The sequence below is a fragment of the Balaenoptera musculus genome, chromosome 20, assembly GCF_009873245.2.
Source record: "Balaenoptera musculus isolate JJ_BM4_2016_0621 chromosome 20, mBalMus1.pri.v3, whole genome shotgun sequence".
Taxonomy (NCBI): domain Eukaryota; kingdom Metazoa; phylum Chordata; class Mammalia; order Artiodactyla; family Balaenopteridae; genus Balaenoptera; species Balaenoptera musculus.
Genome location: NC_045804.1, coordinates 57,721,250 through 57,744,247, shown reverse-complemented (window position 1 = coordinate 57,744,247; position 22,998 = coordinate 57,721,250). Strand labels below are relative to the sequence as shown.

Below are 22,998 nucleotides of genomic sequence, written 5' to 3'. Positions count from 1 at the left end.
CATCTGCCTTCCTCATCTGCTCTCCCTATGAAATCTGTCACCAAATTCCCCCTTGGATGTAGTCTCCTGAATTCCCCCTTGGAGGTCTTATAAATCTGACCTTCTAACTCCTGCTACCACTATCTATCCTCGGATCCTCTTTTTCTTCTATCTACATTCCTAGCAAATTATACTACCTGAATCTCTGATACCACTCTCTCCCCAACTCCAATTCATTCGCAGACTACAGCCAGAAAAATGCATCTCACTGCACTCTGCTTAGAAATCTCTGGTGCTCAACAGACAGTACCACAGGCTTCTTAGTTTGACACGCGTGGGCTTTCACAGTGTACACGCGGCTCTATCTCCCACCGCTGCACCGGGGCACGAGGAGACTGCCACTGCAGGGACCGCCTTCTCACAACATCCTCTACGATGCCTTCTTGTTACACTTTCTCCTAGATGATTTGAAGGTAACTTTTAAAATTACCTTGCTTGCCCTGAAAGCAAAGTTCTCATATTCTCAGAAGCTTCTGAGATACAGCTGCCCCAAAATGTAGCCCTTTCTTCTGTGCTCTACTGTCAGAGCTTTAAAATCCAAAATGAAACTACAGGTTGGTTAATGACAAATGTTCTTTGCAGCTGCCCTCAGCAAGGAGAGGAAGGGGGAGGAAGCAGAGCTGAGCTGCAAACAACCGCCGTCAACGCGGTATTCTGAACCAAAGAGCGAGGCTGCGCTCCGTCTGCTGTGATCCCTGACAAGTCACATTTTCCCTGACCCTCAACTTCTTCACCTGTAGAACAAGGAGGCGGTACCCACAGACGTATCATCTAAGATTCGAATGAGCCAGGGCTTAGTCCCCCATTCTGCTCAGGCGTCTACTCAAAATGCTACTTCCTCAGTGAGCCCCTTCCTGACAACCACTTCTAAGACAGCACTACCCACCACCCCTCCAGTCCCTCACTCTGCTTACATGTCTGTGTATAAACACAGACAGACAGACACATACACACTGTATTTATCTGTTTACTGTCCCTCCACTATAATGTTAGTTCCATGAGGGCAGGAATCTTATTTTCTTCCCAGTATTTACAGCAGTAGATGCATAGAGTAGGCACTCGAATGTTAGAATGAATGAACAAATGAGTAATGTGAAGAGACTGAATGAATAGAATAAGCAGAGACAGTGATCTGGGGAAAAGTGTTTTGTACACCTTATCTTCATCTTTACTCATATATCTTTAATACATCTTAATTCATATAATACAAAACCAAACTGCAAACACCCAACACCTATTCTCTGGAGCAGCAGCACGTCTTCATGAGCTGTCAAAGGAGTAAGACCAGCTCCAGAAAAAACCCGAACAGCTCAGAGACTCTGTTATTACTGGAGACCCCATTACCCTCTCTGACAGAAGCTACCTGATGACAGTGGAGTCCTTCCTGACCGATACCTCCAGAGGTTGTCCAGCATTTTCTTTGCACCTAGGCCACCACTGACCTCTTCCTAGTATTCATCTTCTACCCAATAAAAGACACTACTGGACTGTAAGTTTCTTAACAACAGGCTCTGTATCTTCTAACTGCCCCGTGAGTCTGAGTGCACGGAAGCACTCAATAATTATTTACAGAATGAGCTGTGCAGACTTCCTTCGGTCTTTACACTTTCCCAACTGTGTACCTCAGACTTCTCTGGCTAAATAGGAAATAAAATCAATATTTTGGATAAACTTATAAAGACAAATAGGTCAACAGGCCCTTTTCTGGTTTAAATTATTTCAACAATTGTTGCACTTTTTGCTTACTCTGTTAATTTATATCTGACCCCAAAGTAGATTACTCATCAACATAAAAGTGGTGCAGGGCTTCCCTGGTGGTGCAGTGGTTAAGAATCCACCAATGCAGGAGACACGGGTTCAAGCCCTGGTCTGGGAAGATCCCACACGCCGCGGAGCAACTAAGCCCGTGAGCCACAACTACTGAGCCTGCGCTCTAGAGCCTGTGAGCCACAACTACTGAAGCCCACGTGCCACAACTACTGAAGCCTGTGCGCCTAGAGCCCGTGCTCCGCAACATGAGAAGCCACCACAATGAGAAGCCCGTGACACCGCAACGAAGAGTAGCCCCCGCTAGCTGCAACTAGAGAAAGCCCGCGTGGCAACGAAGACCCAACACAGCCAAAAATAAATAAATAAACAAAATCTAAAGTTAGTAACTATTAAAAAAAAAGTGGTGCAAATCATTACCTAAACAATTCGTGTATTAAAAAATAAGATAAACAGAATAGAAATGAAGTTCTATTCAATTCAATAGGAAGACTGCCAATAGCTCTTAATTTTAAACACACTTATCAAAATGGAACATTTTCTTCTAACAAAAGTTAGTATCTTACTCAAGACAATACTGTCAATCCAATCACACTGAAAATTTTCTAGATATTATCTGAATGGACCCACAGTGGTTTCCTAAATCGTCCTGTGTAAACCAACTGTTTGGAAGCGGAGCTCGGTCACAAAGAGTATTTCTGTGTTTAACTCTTGGAATTAACCAAGCACTCTTTTGCTGATTAAACAAAGGATTTCAATTTCAACCTATTAATATTTTCCACACATATTTCATAATAACTTTCAGCGATTTAGAGGAAATTTAGTAAAATAAAGGGTCTCAAGATAAACCTCAAGTCCAACCTGGATTGGGTATTTTGCCTTTAAATCAAAAGGTGACGAGTATCTTTTCATGTAGATGCGCCTTCTGTAATGGTAAAGCAAGTTCAGTAACTTCTGATTCAGAGAGAGACTGTACTGAGACCTGATTACACGAAGCCCTTGCACTCGTTCGTGACTATAAACACAAGGTCAAAGAGATGGCAGTTATTTTGCAAAACAAACAGTTTAAATCTTCAATGATCCTTTACTTACAGTCAATGACTAATGTGAGTAAAGGCTTGATAAAATGTATAAAAACACCACAAACCTTTCGATTTCTTTATATCAGGTTCAGGCTCAGATTCTCGGATGAACTGCCCCAAGTCACTAACTCTTCCAAATGTCATCTTCCTAAATAAGTATGAAAAGAACATAATTTCTAAAAATCAATTTATAATTTTAAAAAAATTAATTTTTAAGCATCTTATCTAGATCTAGAAAGCTAGAAATACAATTTATATCTATCCCATGTTACTCAAAGTGGGGCTAATTTCAAAAAGAACTGTCCCCACAGAAAGCAATCTTTAATTCAATGCAATTCCATTCAAAATCCTCAAAAAGTTTATGAAACATGAGTTAACAGATAATTCACAGTTCTAAAATTCATACAGAAAAGGCACAAGCATAGCCAAGATAATTTTGTAAAAGAAACAAAAAGGTAAGACTTGCCCTAACAAGATAAAAATATAATTATATACATTATAAAGCTATAGCAATAGAAAACAAAGTTAAAAGGCAAAGAACACAGTGACAGGTCTTATTCTTAATAGATGCAGTAACTGATAATTAATAACCAGAAACGTACAGAATTCCAACAAACCACTAAGAAATTACCCAACAGAAAAATGTGAAAAAGAGATGATGGTCAATTCACAGAGGAAAAACCTGAACAACCAACAAACATGACAAAAGAAGCTCAATCTCATAAGCAACAAACCCAGATTGGTAAAACATTTAAAGTTTGATATTATTTATTGTTGACAAGGATGTGGGGAAAATTAGTATCTTTATTAATGATTGGTAAGAATGTAAAATGTTCAGATGCTTTTAAAGGTAAACTGTAAACTGGTTAAGGGCTATGAAAATTTTAACTCTGCTTCTTGGTACAAGGAAATATAAAAAGGAAGTCTTTGCTATACTGTGTATCACAGTAAAATTGCAAGCAATTTAAATAACCCATTTAATACCAAAATAGCCAAATAGTAACATACCACATTATGGAAGATTTTGCCACAGTTATGAGCTATAATTAATATTATTTATGGAATACTACAACATAGTTAAAAATGAGGTAAATATGCACAGACTAACATAGAAAAATCTCCAAACTCACTATGAGTGAAAGCACAAGATACAGCATAGAGTGTAATATCAGTTACATAAAAATAAGCAAACAAAAATATACAGCATAACGTAACAGTGATTATCCTGAGAAGGAAGGGGGGAAAATAAGCATTGGTGTGTAATCAAAGGGCACATAAGCCTTATCTGTAAATTTAATTTTTATAAGAAGAGATTAATATATTTGTAATTAAAAGTTAAAAGAAGAAAAAAGAATCCTATGCCTATGTATTATTTCATTTCTGGCAAAGTGAATCTTATTTTAGAGACAGCCTTCCTAATAAGTCATCAATGAATATATGGGTGCCAATATAGCAACTGATACAAATTTGTTTGCCTTTAGAAAAATTTCAGGAAGATGCTAAAACCATAAAACTAAAACACTGAAAAGTATCTCTAAAGATGGAGAAAAATCATTATTTCTCTATTTATGACCCATTTTATAAATTAAAAAATATGCATATTACACACTATATATTTTACAAATTTAAATTTTATAAATTAAGATATATTTATATATTTATTTTACACACAAAAAAAACTATAGAAGTAAAACATCTTGCAATTGATAGACTTTCTTAAGTCAGGTTTGAAATAAATGAACCAACCATTCCTTAAGAATAAATATCTTACAGTGGAGGATTACTGGACTGAATGTCAATATTATGACATAGTATGAGTGTGTTTCATGTTTGGTAATTGCAATCATTGTTGCTTTTGTTGTGGTCATCCATGTACAATGCTTGGTGTCAGTCTATTTATCTCTTGTAAAAATAAAATACAGTGTGTGTGTGTGAAAAAAAAAAAAACAAAAACAAACGAGATGGCAAAACAACTGAAAAGTACAACTATTTACCACTTAGGGGGAAAATGAGGTGAGTACAAGTAATAATCTTGTAAGAATTAACAAATGGAAATAGACAGATAATATTACAGTTAAATAGGCTAAAGCAAGTTTATTTCTCTTCATAATAACACTCATATTAATAAGAAATTATTCTATGAAATAATCTCAGTTTTGAAAGGCACTTATTCCTTCAAAAGTTCAAATGTACTCAGAAGCTCAAATGTTCTCAGAAAAGCTTAGGAACTCTAAAGGGAAACTGATGATCCATTGTAACGTGTCTTATAGAAAATACAAACACACCGTAATTGTTCATGATTTATGTATGATTCAGATCAGAGTGCTCGGAACATCCTTGTGTGCATGCTTCTATAATAAGTTCTTATGTATTAAATGAGCAAACATTGTCTCAAAAAAAAAAAAAAAAAGAATAAATATCATCTTTGGGAATTAACTCATTTAGGCTTACTGTCCACCATTTCCTAAAAGAAGAAATAAAGATTACTACAACACTGATACAGCTGAAGACAATGTGGTCAAAATAACCTTCTATTTACTTCAAAGTATTTTCCAGACTTCTTGGTCTCCCAAATATCAACTTACTCTCTGGTAAAAGCAATTAAACATGTTGAAATCCCTTTTTATGGTACTGCCAGGACTGGAGTACAGTAATCATGTCTTTACACAGGTTTCTGTGTTTTCAAGCCATCTTTAGGGAAGAGGAAGTGATTTTATGATTTGATCTGTGGTAAGGATCAAGAAGTGCTGTAACACAGGAATCACTGTCTTTCTGTTACAGGATAAAATAAACAACCAAGTTAATTCTTAAATACAAAGGAATCATTTTATTCCATTTTTCCAAGTATAGTTGGTTCTCCGTATCTGCGGGTTCCACATCCATAGACTCAACCAACTGCCGACTGAAAACTTCAGGGAAAAAAAAGCCAGAAAGTTCCAAAAAGCAAAACTTGAATTTGCTGTGCATTCCAACCATTTACATAGCATTTACATTGTATTTACAACTATCTACATAGCACTGACATTTTATAAGGTATTATAAGCAATCCAGAGATGATTTATACAGGCTTAAAATACTAGGCCATTTCCTATAAGGAACTTGAGTATACTCAGATTTTGGTATCTGAGGGGGTCCTGGAATCAATCCCCTGCAGTTACTGAGGGATAACTGTAATAGTTATACAGTCCCTGATAAATGATATCGGCCTCTTTGTAGTTTAGTTTTGGTTTTAAGACAGAGACTTTGAAATAGCTAACATATGAATCCAATGAAATGTGGAAGAGACAGCCTAAAACACACTATGTAAATGTGACACTCATCAGAGTCGTATATGGTGGTAGAATAATGATGTCAATGATATTTACCGAGTGCTCACTGACATCCGGCAATGTTTTAAATGCTTTTCACGTATTATCTCATTTAATCCCCTCACCAGCCCAAGGAAGCAGGAATATTATCCTCATTTTACAGATGAAAAACCTGAGACACAAAGAGGTTAGGTAGCTTACCATAAGTGGCTGAGCCAAGATTGAAACTCAGGAAGTCACTCCTGAGCCTTCACCCTTAACCATGCTCTACTGCACTGCAGGTATATTCAAGAGAGTAGAAAACAATTTTTAAATTAAAAAATAAAAAAGATGCTCACCCTGCATACGTCCGTTGATACAAAGATTCTGGATCCAGACTTGCAGCATCCACAATTATCGCTTCATCAAAATTTTTCAGAATTTTAACACTGGCTTTTTTCACACTAGACTACAACAGAAATTGTGAAATTAGTAGTATGTTATTCAGGAGTCAAATCAGTCCTGGGTTTGGAATGACAGATTCGTACAAAATCTTCAGTGTTTCAAACACATGCACTTTTCACTCAACCCTGTCACTAATGAGATGCTTAACAGCAATGATTCTGAAATGTCATCTTGAACATAACTACAGGAGGGAAGCACAATACTAAAGCGTACAACACATGCATCTGTGTGGCAAACGTATCTTCCTTAATGACTGAAGTTCCAACAAACGTGCTTACGTTCCCAAACGTGCAAAACTCCCATTCTTCCAGGCATATGTATCTTGCCTAATAAATGTAAAGCCCAACTTTTACAGGATAAACATGAATGCTTTTGATTCTCAGTGTGGCCATGTGACAAAAGAGAAGATAAAGGAAACTTTCTAAAAGGACCAGCATTCTACCTCCTATTCCTCATGCCCACAAAAAAAAAAGCAGGTCAGAATTGGTACTTCTGTGAAATACAGAGGCATGGGTTGACCCAGAAATTCCACTTCTAAAAATTCAATTATAGACAGACTCACACTTATGCAAAATGACTTATACACAAGAGTATTTATTGCAGTATTGTTTCAAGTAACAAAAGACAGGAATATGTTTAACATCCATGACTAAAGCATAGGTTAAATTAAAAAAATAATTGAACAGACACTTATAGAACACTCTATAGTAGGGGTAAAAAGGGCTCTCTTCACATGCTGAGAAGGGCACACAATTAAAAAGAAAGAGGCGAGGCTTCCCTGGTGGTGCAGTGGTTAAGAAATCCGCCTGCCAATGCAGGGGACACGGGTTTGAGCCCTGGTCCGGGAAGACCCCACATGCCACGGAGCAACTAAGCCCGTGCGCCACAGCTACTGAGCCTGTGCTCTAGAGCCCGTGAGCCACAAGTACTGAGCCCATGCGCCTAGAACCCGTGCTCTGCAACAAGAGAAGCCACCGCAATGAGAAAGCCTGCGCACTGCAACGAAGAGTGGCCCCTGCTCGCTGCAACTAGAGAGAGCCCGCGCGCAGCAACGAAGACCCAACGCAGCCAAAAAAAAAAAAAGAAAGAGGCACCAGAATAAAAGAAGAGAGAAATACTTCCATGAGGTCACTGAGGTAAGATATCAAAATGAGGTATCACTAGTAAAGAAAACTACAGACCACTATCTCTTAGGAGTATAGACGCAAAATCCTCAACGAAATACTAGCAACATATAATAATTATATACCACAACCAAGTGGAATTTATCCCAAGAATGGAAGGTTGGTTTAACATCTGATAATTAATTAATGTAATACACCGTAACAACAGAGTAAATCCCCAAAACCCACATAATCCCCTCAATTGATATAGAAAGAGCATCTGACAAAATCCAAAAGCCTTTCATGATAAAAAACTTTCAATAAATTAGGAATAGTAGGGAACTTCCTCAACTTGATAAAGAGCATTTATGAAAATCCCACACATCACAATAAATGATGAAAAACTGAAAGCTTTCTCCGAGAAATCAGGAACAAGACAAAGATTGCTCTCTTTCACCACTTCTATACTGCAAGTTCTAGCCAGAGCAGTTTAGCCAAGAAAAGGAAATAAAAGGCATCCAAAGTTGATAAGAAAGAAAACTATTACTATTCGCAGATGACATGATCTTACATATAGAAAATCCTAAAGAATCCACAAGAAAACTATTAGAGCTAACAAATGGATTTAGTAAAGTTGAAGGTACAAGATAAACACACACAAAAATACACTTAGTGAACAATCAGAAAATGAAATTAAGAAAACAATTTCTATCTATAATAGCATTGAAAATAATAAAATACTCAGGGATAAACTGACTCCAGGAGTCAGTTTATTCTTGTGTAAGAACTGTACACTTCAAACTACAAAACACTGCTGAAAGAAATTAAAGATGGCCTAAATAAATGGAATGACATTCCATGTTCATGGACTGTAAGACTTAATATTGTTAAGACGGCAATACTCCCTAAAGGAATCTACAGATTCAGTGTAATCCTGACCAAAATGTTAAAGCTGATCCTAAAATTCACACGGAATTACAAGGGACCCGAATAGCCAAAACAATCTTGCAAATGAAAAATAAAAACAAAGTCAGAGGACACACAGCTCCCGATTTCAAAACAGAGCCTGCAAACCATAGTAATCAAAACAATGTAGCACTGGTCTAAGTACAGACACACAGATGATGGAGTAGAGCTGAGAGTCCAGAAGTAAACCCATCTATCTAAGGTCAAATGATTTTCAACAAGGGTGCCAAGATCATTCAATGGTGAAAGAGTAGTTTCTTCAATAAATAGTGCTGGGACAACCAGATATCCACATGCAAAAGAATAAAGTTGAATCCTACTTCACATAATATATAAAACTAACTCAAAATGGATCAAAGGCCCCAAACTCTTAGAAGAAAACAGGTGGGTATGGGGAGTAACTACTTAATGGACACGAGGCTTCCATTTGGGATGATGAAATGTTGTGGTGATGGCTACACAATACTGTGAATATACTAATGTCACAGAATTGTGTACTTTATAATGCTTAAATTTATGTTAAGTGAATTTTACCTCAATTAAAAAAAATGTATTTCTAAACACGATGAACAAGTTGAATGTGAGATTGGGAAAACAATTACATTTATAATAGCATCAAAAACAATAAAACATTTAGAAAAAAATTTAAGAAAAGAAATACAGAATTATACTTGAAAACTACAAAATATTGTTAAGATGGCAATCCTCACCAAATGGATCTATGGAGTCAAAGTACTCCCTCCCTATCAGAATCCTGACTAGCTTTGTCGTAGAAATTGACAAGCTGATCCTAAAATTCACATGGAATTGCAAGGGACCTCAAACAGTCAAAACAATCTTGAAAAAGAAGAACTAAGTTGGAGGACTCTCACTTCCTGATTTCAAAACTTATTACAAAGCAACAGTTATCAAGACTGAGTTAAACAGATATCATTCAACCCAGCAATCCTACTCCTAGGTATATACCCAAGAGGAATGAAAACCCATACCCACACAAAAATTGTACAGTAGCATTGTTCGTAACAGCCAAAAGGTGGAAACAACCCAAATGTCGATGAGCTGATGGATGAACAAACTGTGGTGTGTCTATACAGTGGAATATTATTTGGCCATAGAATGAACAAAGTTCTAATACATGCTAAAAACATAGATGAACCTTGAAAACATGCTAAGTGAAAGAAGCTAGTCATAAAGATCACATATCATATGGTTCCACTTATATGAAATGTCTGGAATAGGCAAATCTATAGAGACATAAAGTTAAAGTAGATTAGCAGTAGCCTAGGGCTGGAGGACAGAGGATTAGGAGGGTGATAGTTAAAGGATACAGGGTTTCTTTCTTGGGTGAAAAAATGTTCTAAAATTGATTGTGGTGAGAGTTAAGCAACTCTATAAATATACTAAAAAACCACTGAATTATACAGTGTAAATGGATAAATTGTATGGTATGTGAATTATATCTCAATAAGGCTCTACAAAAAAAAAAAAGAGAGAGAAAAAAGAAAAGAGGAGGATAGTGACCGGAAGGGGGGACGAGAGTTTCTGACGTACTGGTGACGCGTCCTGTTTCTTGATCTGGATGCTGGTTACATGGGTTAGGTCTGCTTTTCGAAATTCTTTGAGCTGTACGTAGTTATGAAATGTAGAGTTTTCTGTATATGTTATTATACTTCAACCAAATATGTAAAAAAATACACTTTACAGTTAGCACCTACACCTTTTAAGAGCCTAAATAAAAACAAAGCATTCCAGCTTGTATCAAAAAACGAAATGGCAACCACACTCAGCAGGTTACCTCCTATGCAACCTCAATAAGAGGAAAAGGTACTGAGGACAGACAGCCTTGTTGATGGTAATAAAACTGTACTGTCCTAAAAATTAAGAAAATTTATCCAAGGCCCAGGGTCAAAAATTATTTGCCAATAGTGATGAGAAAATAATTATGCTATATTATTAAACTTATGGTGAAAAACTAGACAGAGAATATATTCGTGGCTCTGCCACTTACTGTGTGACTTCAACAAAATCAATTAACTTTTTTTTTTTTTTTTTTTTAACTTTTTGGGTTTATTTTATTTATTTATTTTTGGCTGTGTTGGGTCTTCGTTTCTGTGCGAGGGCTTTCTCTACTTGCGGCAAGCGGGGGCCACTCTTCATCGCGGTGCGCGGGCCTCTCATTATTGCGGCCTCTCCTGTTGCGGAGCACAGGCTCCAGACACACAGGCTCAGTAACTGTGGCTCACGGGCCTAGTTGCTCCACGGCATGTGGGATCTTCCCAGACCAGGGCTCGAACCCGTGTCCCCTGCATTGGCAGGCAGATTCTCAACCACTGCGCCACCAGGGAAGCCCTCAATTAACTTTTTACTACCTCCTTACTCTGTTCTTGGGCATAACCCACTTTCTGTGATTTTGCAGACAGTCAGAGAAGGCCTGATATATGAAAGCACTCCAAAAAAACAAAAAAAGTTTAAGGAAATGTACAATGGCATTATAGTTCAAAATGAAACCAAAAGCTCTTCAGTGAAATATTAATAAATCTAGGAGTTCACTCAATTATTCTCTAAAAAAGCATTCCAAATTTAGTTACTAAAATTTCCCAAATAATTATACAAACAGCTTTTCGGAGGCTATAAATATGTCATATGATTTGATTATTTAAAGCAAGAGCTGGGCTTCCCTTGTGGCGCAGTGCTTAAGAATCTGCCTGCCAATGCAGGGGACACGGGTTCAAGCCCTGGTCTGGGAAGATCCCACATGCCACAGAGCAACTAGGTCCGTGCGCCACAACTACTGAGCCTGCGCACCACAACTCCTGAAGCCCGGACGCCTAGAGCCCATGCTCTGCAACAAGAGAAGCCACCGCAATGAGAAGCCCATGCACCGCAGCGAAGAGTAGCCACCGCTCACTGAAACTAGAGAAAGCCTGCGCACAGCAACAAAGACCCAACGCAGCCATACATACATACATAATAAGTAAATAAATAAATAAATGTTTAAAAAATAAAAAAATAAAGCAAGAGCTGCAGTGTCAAGCAGAATAATGGTCTGAATGAAACAGCAGGACATCTTACAATATGACACACTGTTAATCATCACAAAGACTTCGGTTAGCATATATAGTAAGTAGGCTAATTTTCTCTCTCCTTTGTTTCTTCTACCACCTAAAAGCTACAAACGGGATCTGATGCTAAGATCTGAGCGAAACAATCCTGGCACAGGGGCACAGGGGTCACTACCTGCATGGCGGAGCTGTCAGCCGCCCCGGGGTGGGAATCCTCGGTGGGGCCGGCAGAGCCCAGAGCCGTCAGCAAGACACCTCCTCCCAGGAACTCGTCTCCACGAACCGAATGGATGAGATCATTCAAATATTTATAATAAAGGTTGCTGGACAAAAAGCCAGGCAAAAAGACCTGAAGAGAGGATACAATTTATTTTAAAGTTGAAATCAAATACACTAAACTTTATTTTACAACAAAATTTTACCTTCAATGCTACCAGTTAGCACACATGATTTTACTCCTCCTCTTACACTCCAAGTATTATCCCTTTGTACACAGCTTACATTGTAACTAAAACTACAATGTGTACAATTTATAGATTTTTTTCCCCCAGAAAACTTGCCATGAAACTACTGAATGGACTTGATTATCTAGACTTCTTAGATACCAGGGAGGGATCTAATTTGAAACTAGATTTTTCTTGTTTGTTATAAATATTGAAGTCTTTGTGTATATACTGATTTTCACTTTCGATCTGATTTCCTTAAGATAAATTACCAGGAGTGTGATTACTAAGTTAAATGATGCGAACATTTTAGCTTTGATAAATGTTGAGGATGCATCACTAGCATTATCAAGGCATCTGTTTTGACACAGGCTTCCCAACACTGGGTTCTGTCTTTTCAAATAGTTGTTAAATAAACGTCTAATGGTACATGGATGCTTTTATTTCTATTTAAAAATTATTAATGATGTTAAGTTCCCATCTTTATTATTGGCATTTCCTATTACCAACTTTTCCTTCACAGCATTTAGCACAACTGTAAATATTTACGTCTATGTTTAATATGTGCTCTTATAGACAGAGCTCCAGGAGGGCAGAAGCTATGTTTCTTTTTTTTGCTTACCCCATAACAATAATACCTAGCAGAGAAATACTCAAGGTATTAGGGAACGAAGCATACATATCTTTTTCCCATTTACCTACTTGATAGTACTCTTAAAAATTAAAATTAGTATAAGTTCCCTAGATACACAGTTAGTGAGAAATATTTTTACATTTAGTTTTTCTCTGTATTTTAACTTATTACCCAGAAAGTTTACATTCTTTATATGATACATATCTTGAACTTTTCCTTTAAGATCAGAAAATTTTAATTTTAATCATGAAAAAATTATCAACCCTGGACAATAAGCCGATAGTCTATCCAGTTTACCACCAGCCTTTCAATGATTTGATTTTTATGTGTAACTCTTCCATTTTCCTGAAATTCAGTTTTTATGTGTGGTATCGTGTGGTATCATGTGGCAGTGCTTACTTAATCCCTTTCCACCTAGATGCACAGGACATATATGAGCAAAATAACCTCATGGACTTATCCTGGGCTCTTGCAATTCCTAGTAAAATCTGCTTTAGTTCATCAGAAGAACAACTGAGTCACAAATTCCAACACTTTATTAAGCAGCTATTAGTGATACCCTATAAGTGATCATGATACAGAAAACTAGTGCTCCAACCCTGTTGGAGGGTTTTGGTGAAATATTTGGATCATCCCTAAGCTAACTTTGCTCAATATTAATTATCTAAAAGATGTTATAATAACAGTAATAATAGCAGTTAACATTTTTTAATGCTTACGTTACTAATAAGCACTCTCCACGTAGTACCTCATTTTTATCCTCAAAATAACTCTAAGTATCTGTATTAGCCCCATTTCACAGAGGAGGAAAATGGCATTAAAGGACTTCAGTAGCTGCCTGAGGTCACTCAGCCTATGAAGGTTAAGTTTAATACATACCAAGTCAGACTCAAAGCCCCCGCTCTCATCACTGCTGCACTGCTTCAATTTTCCACTGTTCTTTTCTGTTTGCTTTTTCCCATGTTCTATTTTCTGAGTTCCACCAGTTAAAAACTTCTTGTAGTTTAACGCTTTTCAAGTTTTGGTTACCTTCTCCATGGTTGTCCAGGCCTGACGTAACGGAGTGGTGAAACAGTTAGGGAGCGGCCCACCTTCCCTGCAGATGTTGGATTCAATTTCCAGTCGTACAACATCATCGAATCCAAGAGGATGTGTGGCCTGGAGGGAGAAGTACCTATGGTAGAAAGACAGCCAAAGTAAACCCCAACTCCACAGCAATCATAAGCAACTTCTGGCACCTACACCAGAGAACCTTCTATGAGGCTCCTGCAGACCTAGGACTATAGAGCTGGGTTGATGACAGCCCTGCTGCAACCTGTATTCCCACCGCCGAAGATATATCTGAGCCAACGTGACCCTCCCTATCTGCCTGCCACCATCTTCGGTTCTTGTTTAAGATTTTCCAGGTCAGGTTACAACTGAGGCAAAGAAACCAATCGCACACATTTAATGGGCACCTAGTGCTCTGTTCAGCGCTTGGGAGAAAGAAACAAATTTAAAACAGGGTAAGACATGGACATGTCCCCTGGAAAGAGAACAGAAAAGATCCCTGTACAGGGTACAAAGGAGAACATACCAGCATTACTATGTGGCATACGTAATATACATGTAGGAATTCAAAACAAAATAGCATTGAGGGTGAAGTGGATGAATTTGATGTATTTAGGTAGAACAACGAGATTTGCTAATGATTTGGTGTAGAAAGGAAAAGGAGTAATCAATGATAGCTCAAAGATTTCTAACTTCATAGGATATAAAGCAACTAGTGTTTTGGTAAACTGGTTATAAATTGAATACAAAAAAGGCATTAAAAGCAGAAAACCACATATGTTGTCTCTTGAGCATTCTGTGGCTTCTAACTCCTGTGCATGATACAAATACAGACAGGCTGATGAGGCATGATATTAAAAAGTAAAAATAGAAAAACAAATAAGCAGGAACTGGTAAAATGACAGTGCCGGGAGGATGTCACACAGTAATTTTCATTTAAAAATGGCTCCCAATTTGAAAATGGGATCCAGTGGGAAAACAAGGTCTCTGCTCTGCATGGCACCGAGCTCCGGCCAGGACCGTACTACTGCCACTCTTCTATTCCGGCAGGAAAAAATTCTTCTTTTTTCTTGCTATCAGTATTTTCTTAACAAAAAGTGAGTCTCCCATCTTGCAACAACTAAGTTGGCAAATATTCCTCCACGATTTGAATTTTGGGGCACCCCAGGCCTTTTTTTTGGGGGGCCATGTTGTGCGGCTTGTGGGATCTTAGTTCCCCAACCAGGGATTGAACCCAGGCCCCGGCAGTGAAAGTGCGCAGTCCTAACCACTGGACCACCAGGGAATTCCCTCAAATTTCTAAATGGAAATGCTTGCTACATTAACATCCATATAACAATGTTTCTTATATAATATTTTCCCACAAATATATTGCACAAAAATAAACACTGGACAAACATTAGAACTGCATCCAAGTTCTGCCACTAATTTGCCCTGTGACTTGGAGAAAGTCACTACCCCTGTGGGCCTTAGTTTTCTCATCTGCAAAATGGGAAAATCAAACCAGCTCCCTAATCTGGCTATTCGTCAGAATCAGATTCCTGGATCACACCTCAAACCTGCTGAATCAGAATCTCTTAGAGAAAAGGATTGGAAACCTATTTTTGACAAGCTCCCAGGTACTCTCATGCTGACAGGAGCACGGACCTGCCCGGTGATGTTCGGGAACCACTGACCTAGATGCTCTCAGCTCTCCTCCAACCCTAATATCCCATGGATTTTTCTCTGCCTCTCAAGTTATCTTCTTAGCAAGTGCTCACAGATACAAATAACACATTACTTTTCTTTACAGAACGAGAAAAGTTCGATGAAAGGGGGGGCAGACACAGTTTTCAATTCTGTTCACTAAGATTGTGCTGCCCTCTCATTTTCAGTGAAAACTAATGAAAAACTACTCTTCACCAAGTAGTTAATCTGGCTGAGCAGACTTGCACCAAAAAACATGGTATACCCCACACAGACATTTAAGACCCTTTGCAATAGATTCCAGCTAGTTTCATCTTCTCCTGTTCCCTTGACCAAGTGTCAATTACGCAAAGTTTCTATGGCACTGCTCGTACCGATGACTCTGCCAAGAGTGTCCTTCCCCGCTAGCAGAATTCAATCCATTTTTCAGGCGCCAGTCAAATCTCCCTTCTGTGAAACCCTCAGTGACCTCCACCAACAAACATCGTCCTGCTTGCCACACACAAGCCTCCCCCTGCCCCGCCAGCAACTTATTCTAAGAACCCCCTACTCTGAACACACCAATGAAAGGCAGCTCTTATGCGGCTCCCTGTGAGCTCCCTGGCGGAAGAGACCAAGGTGACTTCTGAAATACGCATCAAGTACTCAATATTCGCGGAAAGCTGGATACGTCTATCACTAAGACTCACTTGTCATATAAAATCATGGCGTCGTTCTGTGCCTCCTGTCCGTCATACTGGCCCTTTTTGGCAGCAAGCTGAGACTGGAAGTTGTCTGCTGCCAACCAGAACTGTAGGATATTCACTGCGTCCTCTTTCTCCATGTACTGGGAAGGAAAAACACGAAAGAGGAAAATCAGGCTATACACAGATTTCTCTCACTATCTCTCGTCTATATCTAAGCCCCAACTATTAAAATACAGGACATAGAGAAAAAAAAAAAAAAACCCACAAAAGAAACCCCCCCACCCCAAAACAGATCCACTTGTTCAGTTAATGCCAGTCTGCAGTCTGCAACTTACAGTCATTTGAGATTGAATAATTTTTAAATATTCTTTTAGGGGGAGAAAAAAAAAAAAACAAACTAGCAACAACAACAAAAAGCAACCACTACACAGCTGAATGCAGACTTTAGTGAACTGGAGTAAAAATTAAAGATGGATCAGTGGTCCCTCGCTGGCAAACATACAAAAGGTGAAGCAACCAGACCAAATCTTTTATACCTGATCATTCCCACCACTCCACGTGGCCATGCCAACCTGAACAAATGCTGACTTAAACTTAAGCAAAGAGAGGGAGTGAAAACAAAAATCAGCTGAATAACTGTATCCTTGTCAAGAGGCAAGATGCAAGTGTGAGTCTAAGTTACTGCTTCGTGAGACTGGGAATCCTCTTATCTCGACTTAATAGTCATTTGCTTCGCAACAAAATAATTTCATTTGCTGAAGCCTAACAAAACCCATCACTCTACACTGTATGCCTCAAAGAGATGAATATACTCATTGCTTGTTGCAAACGCTTCAGTCCTATCAAGGGCAATCCTATCAAGTGGCTAAAGTAAAATGAAGACAGTAGGAAAAAATTTACTACTTTTCCTTCTCTCTTCTGAAGTCTGCTCTGCAAACACTTATGCACTGGAATCAAGTATCAAATTTCGTGGTTTTAAAACAGCTCTAAATAAGTAAAAATCTGCATTCTGTTATAAGTAGTTTAATTAGGTTTTTCAAAATTAGAGTTATTTTACTGTGAATTTTCATGTTCTCTTTAATCTGACTAATGCCATTCAAGTACTCTTGCCATTAGATACAACTTAAAACAGTAATCACAGTATTTAAATCCACCTGATCAGTTTGGAAATGATTTGTCTCTTCTATGTTATTTTCTATAGACAGGGCCCAGCATGTACAGCTTAAAGGCTGGAATGCTCTAACAGAGTGTGAAAGGAAATGCAGACTTTACCTCAGAGAAATAAAAGAGGGCTGACTCACAGAAGAGAATGTCAGCCAGGTAAACAGTTCCACTGGTCAGCACTTCAATCTGGTATTTACAGAAATGGTGACTTCGTAGAAACTCACTAAAGTGCCTGCACGTGGACAAAAAGGTAAAGTTTGAGGGACCGACCAAGGAAAGAGCTCAGCTGGGAAGAACACACTCTTTGCCCACTGTGCCTACTGCATCTTAATGGCCTAGGTCAACGTGACCTCCCTTCCCATGGCGCCTTCCTGATTCCTCTCCCTGTAACCTGTAAGTAATCTCTCCCACCTCTTAATGACGTGCAGCTCTCCTCTGATAGCTAACTCACGCTACCTCCTATTACAGTAACCAAAGAACATGCCCTATTTCTCTTATTAGGCTGCAATTTCCTTCAAAGCAGGCACTACATCCAAACTGTGCATAGCACCCTTTTCATAAATGTTAAATGAAAGAATGAATATGGAGATTTTTTTTGAGGGCATGCAGCAATAATTAATCTAAGAAAACTTTGGAGGCAGTTTAAACAAATCTATGTGGATTTAGTAATATGGCATCCATTAAGCTTAAAGCATGCACTAACAAATCAGGATATCCACCTGAAGACATGCATCGTTTAAACAGATAAACCAATTACTATGTCACACTACAGTCACAATCACCTCTAACGACTTTGGAATTAAAAATAAATTCTTTTAACTTAGGAAATACTAACATTAAAAATAAAAATCTGTTTTATTTTTAGAACTCACATAATTTATATTTAAAAGAAACCATTACCCAAGATAGTCTTAGGGAATGTCTATAAGATCCTGTAAACATTCAAAGTATTTAAATTCTCAAAGATAGTTTGGTTTTAGTTACTCGTGAGACTGAACCCGAACTCCCAAGAATGCACAATGTGGAAATACGACATGGACGTACTCGTGCTCCATTGCACTGAAGACTATGGACTGTGCTGAGACAAAACAGTTGGGATCCACCTGCCCATCTTCTCCACAAATCTTTGCTGTAAAAGAAATGGTAAATAATTTTTCTCTAAATCCAAACTATACACATTTGTAAATCAAAGTAGGAAGTAACTGTAAAGTCATAAAGATTAGCAGGTTTTAAATGGAATTAAGACAAAATACAGGTGAACAGCTGATTTTGAGGTAGGAAAGGTCTTTCTAAGCATAAATGCAAAAGCAGAAATCAAGAGTCAACAATATAAAATAAATTTCTATACATTAAAACACCCCCAAAACCAAAGGGTAAACTGGGGGGAAAAATTTGCAGCATATATGACAGTTTATGAATGACAGATTATTTTCATTCATGTATCAAGAGCTCTTACAAACTAACAAGAAAGTCTTGAGAGAAAAATGGACAGTGGACACGAAAAAAATTCACTAAAGAACAAATATAAAATGGCCAATATAAAAAGATATGTGTGCTCACTAGTAACCAAGTAAATATAATTATAGATTAGAATGAGGAGGCACACCACCTTTTGTCTAGTAGCTTGGCACCAAATTGTTTTAACAATCCATAAGCTTAATTGTTTAATGATACATATGCTTGGGCAAGGGCATGGGAAAACTGACACTTGTGTTAGTGGGCATATAAATGGGTATATCTTTTTATGGAGGGCAATCTGGCAGTTTCTAGCATAAGCTTTAAAAATGAACATACCCTTGCAATCAGCAATTCGATCTCTAGGATTGTAACCTAAGGAACTACGGAATTGTGAAAGAATTATCTGTTTATCAAAATGTTATTTGGTAGAAATTTTGAAACATAAGATGGGCTAAAATTAGGAACTGCCTAAATAAACTGCAACAAATCAAAAAGCTGTTTACTAGCTAGCTCTTAAACATGGCTGGAAAAAGTTCAGGACCTTAGTGGGACTTTAATGAAACCCAAGGATCACGCTACAGTTACCTGGTCCATTACAGCACACCTCCTCTCTCTGTAGATGTCTTAACGCCTCTTGCTCTATCCTCTTTGCTGATGACTTGGAAAACAAGCAACCAGAAAACAAATTCCATCCGCTCCCACCACCTCTACCAACTCACCAGCATCACTACCTCTGCAATCTCTCCTGCTACTACAGACAAACTGTCCTCACTCCTATCTGGAAAACTCTAAGAGCACTGGGTCCCATCCTCTCTTACCTCCTCAAGGCACCTCTTCTACAGCAACTGCCCCCCTCCCTACTGTATCAACTTCCTCCTACTGCCTCATTCTCACCAGCTATGAACTGTTTGTATGTTATACATATATGTGTGTTTGTATGCTGTCATACACCTTACATGCTGTGACACATCACCTTAAAAACAAAACCCCAAACCACTGTCCCTTGACTAACACCCCCTGCCAGCTCACCTTTGAGTAAAATGCCTCTAACAGTTGCCATACTTGCTGTCTCCGCTCCTCCTATTTGCTTTTGAGACGCCTCCACTTAAGTTTTGTCCCTAATGGTCCACTGTAATTAAGATGCCCACCACTGCCCAGTCCATCCCATTCCTGGTATTCACCTTACTTAACCTACCAGCACGACGTGCCATCTTTGAGCACTCCCTTCCTCCCAGAAAGAGTTTTTCACTTGGCTTCCAGAAAAAACTGCTCTCTTGATACACCGCTGCTGCAGGAAGGCCTCCACTCCTGGCTGTTCCTTCCAGACGTCAGACCTGCCGCAGCACCCAGTCCTCAGACCTCGCGTCCTCACGCACCACACTCCTCCCAGGAATGTTCCTCAGCTTCATGGCTCTAAACCCAACCCCAGGCTGATCACTTCCAAACATACATCTCCAACCCAGACCTCTCTCCCAAGCTCCTGACGTTAACATCCAACTGCCTACTTGGTGCTCAGCATTTGGATGTCTGAAACCCAAACTCCTGATGTTCCCTGTCAGGCATTACTCCTGCATCGACTTCACCTTACAAATACTCCCCCAGGTATTCAGGTTTTAAAAAAATGAAGTCAGGGCTTCCCTGGTGGCGCAGTGGTTGAGAATTCGCCTGCCAATGCAGCGGACACGGGTTAGAGCTCTGGTCCGGGAAGATCCCACATGCCGCGGAGCAACTAAGCCCGTGTGCCACAACTACTGAGCCTGCGCTCTAGAGCCCGCGAGCCACAACTACTGAGCCCGTGTGCCACAACTACTGAAGTCTGCACGCCTAGAGCCCATGCTCTGCAACAAGAGAAGCCACCGCAATGAGAAGCCCGCGCACCACAACCAAGAGTAGCCCCTGCCAGACGCAACTAGAGAGAGCCGGCGCGCAGCAACGAAGACACAATGCAGCAATCAACCAATCAATAAAAATAAAACTATAAAACTTCTAAAAAATATATTGTTAAAAAAAAAATGAAGTCATGCTTGATTCCTTTTTTCCTCTCACACCACTCACTTCCAAACCATCAGCACATTCTGTCAACTGTACCTCCAAAATATTTTAAAAATTCCACCACTTCAAGGATTTGTGGAAGATGGAACAGGCAGTGGAAGCACAGTTTTGAGGTCAATCTAATTCCCCACATAAAAACAAAGAAATTAAATAGCAACTCCAAAAACCCAGAGATAACATCTACAACAAAACTAGGCAGGTGGGATACACAATAAAAGCTTAAGTGGAGGTTTCTTCAAACTATAACTTACTTGAAGTACAGCTATATTAAAATATTCCAGCTTGAAGAGGAGACATATAATTAGGGCAGGATTCAAAAGAATGAGGTCCAAAGAGGAAAAGTGAGTGGTCTAAAGACATAGAGGTAATTAACATTTCAAAATGCATAGTAATACACACTGGAATGGAAACTTCTTGATCACTAAATGTTATCAACTTGATCCTTCAGATTTTTCCCCTCATGGGATTACATCGTTAATTTGATAAAGTTTAAGGAAAGGAAAATTAGAACTGCAGTGACACTTCATCTTAAAATGTGACTCAAAACTCTCTCCTTTTCTCACTACCCCAGACAGTTTAGTTATCAATTGGTACAAACACCCAGTGGAATTACTAGCTAACCAATTCCTCAAATAGCCAAATTCTAATCTGTTCGGACACCTACCAGTTATTATTAGGCACAGTTGGTCTAGGAAAGTCTAAAAGATGGTAGCAACAAATTTTCAGATAGAAATAGAGGAACTACATAGAAAAACCAAAATCCCATGACAACATCTGCAACAAAACTGGGTGAAAACTCCAAAATACAAGCAGACAGGGACAGCCACCAACAGCCACAAGACCCGTGTGTCACAGGCGTCTGCGAGGGAGAAGAAAAGGGAAACAACGCGGGCACCACCCGGCAGCCTGCGGCAGACAGCAGGTGTGCCCCGGAAGTACGCGGCCAGTTCAAGAGGCTCAGCTGAGACCGGGAGGGGCTCTGCTGTCCCCAATGACGAGGAAAGACCGAAAGAGCCCCACGCTGGGACGACTCTGCTAGGAGCAGAATAATAGGCTTTCGTTCAGAAATCAAAAACACTTAATTTCTGTATTAAAAACTCAAAACCTAGTGCTAGGACTTGATGGGAGTATAATAAATATCTGTTCAATGAGTAAATCAACCATTTGTATCTGTGATTACAGGTGTACCTGAAGTCTTTCTGATACAACATAGTCAAAGCTTTCAACCATTTTTATTATGACCTACAGAAAAATATATTTATGTGACTCAGTATATATATGTACATATGATGGAAACAATTTTCTGAAGTGGTGTGTATTTGCCCTTACTACTGTTAAGCTCTTTGATTTTTCTAGTCTAGTCTTTTTTGGCAGGGGGGTGAGGACCTATGAGGAGACTGGTCCCAATCCAGAGTTTGAAAAACACTGCCAAATAGTGTACGAGTTACCATGTAGGGGTCTGGTTTCAAGTCCTAACTGCCGTGTCTGAGCTGTCACCTTGGGCAAATTACTTACCTTCTCTGTGCTTCCTCACTTATAAAATAATAACTGTATTTATGCTGCAAAGTTCTTTAGAAGACTGAATGAGTTTGTCAATGGGAAAGGCTTAGAATATTGTCTGGGACACAGTAAGTACTCAGTAAACATGTGCTACTATTATTCAAGTCAAAAATCTCATAATTTGGGTCCAACAAGTAAGAGGGAAACTTTTGAAGTGAGCTACAATCAGGTATAATAAAGTACCCTGAAAACAGACAAGAAAGGTGTATGTTGAATTACATGTTCATGAAAAATTCTCTTAATAATAACCAAAAATAGGCTTTTTTTTTTTTTTTTTTGGTGCCACAGCTTCAAGCACTGCTTACCTACGATGTCATTTCTCATTGCTTCTGTAATTGGTATTGGCTTAGCAGCATCTGGAGATATATATTTGGTAAAAGTATTTACTGCATCTTGTTCTATACCTGCAAGGGAAGAAGGGGACAACTTCAAAAATCAAAAAGCAACTTGGACCAGTAACGGACCATATTCATGAATAGCAGGGTTTGTTTGCT

The 22,998-nt window shown here is 38.8% G+C and overlaps 1 protein-coding gene across 5 annotated transcripts in view; it reads right to left on the bottom strand.

Moving 5' to 3' along the window:
* Positions 1-22,998, bottom strand: part of AKAP10 (A-kinase anchoring protein 10) — a 55,585-nt gene that overhangs the window by 6,735 nt on the left and 25,852 nt on the right. For all 5 annotated transcript variants that reach the window (XM_036836507.1, XM_036836506.1, XM_036836508.1 and 2 more), the window contains exons 5-12: positions 22,810-22,908; positions 18,479-18,563; positions 17,543-17,666; positions 16,274-16,410; positions 13,878-14,022; positions 11,947-12,120; positions 6,535-6,644; positions 2,954-3,036 (exon numbers count right to left, since the gene is read on the bottom strand). In XM_036836507.1, the coding sequence (XP_036692402.1) occupies positions 2,954-3,036; positions 6,535-6,644; positions 11,947-12,120; positions 13,878-14,022; positions 16,274-16,410; positions 17,543-17,666; positions 18,479-18,563; positions 22,810-22,908 (957 nt within the window). The remainder of the gene's footprint in view (positions 1-2,953; positions 3,037-6,534; positions 6,645-11,946; positions 12,121-13,877; positions 14,023-16,273; positions 16,411-17,542; positions 17,667-18,478; positions 18,564-22,809; positions 22,909-22,998) is intronic.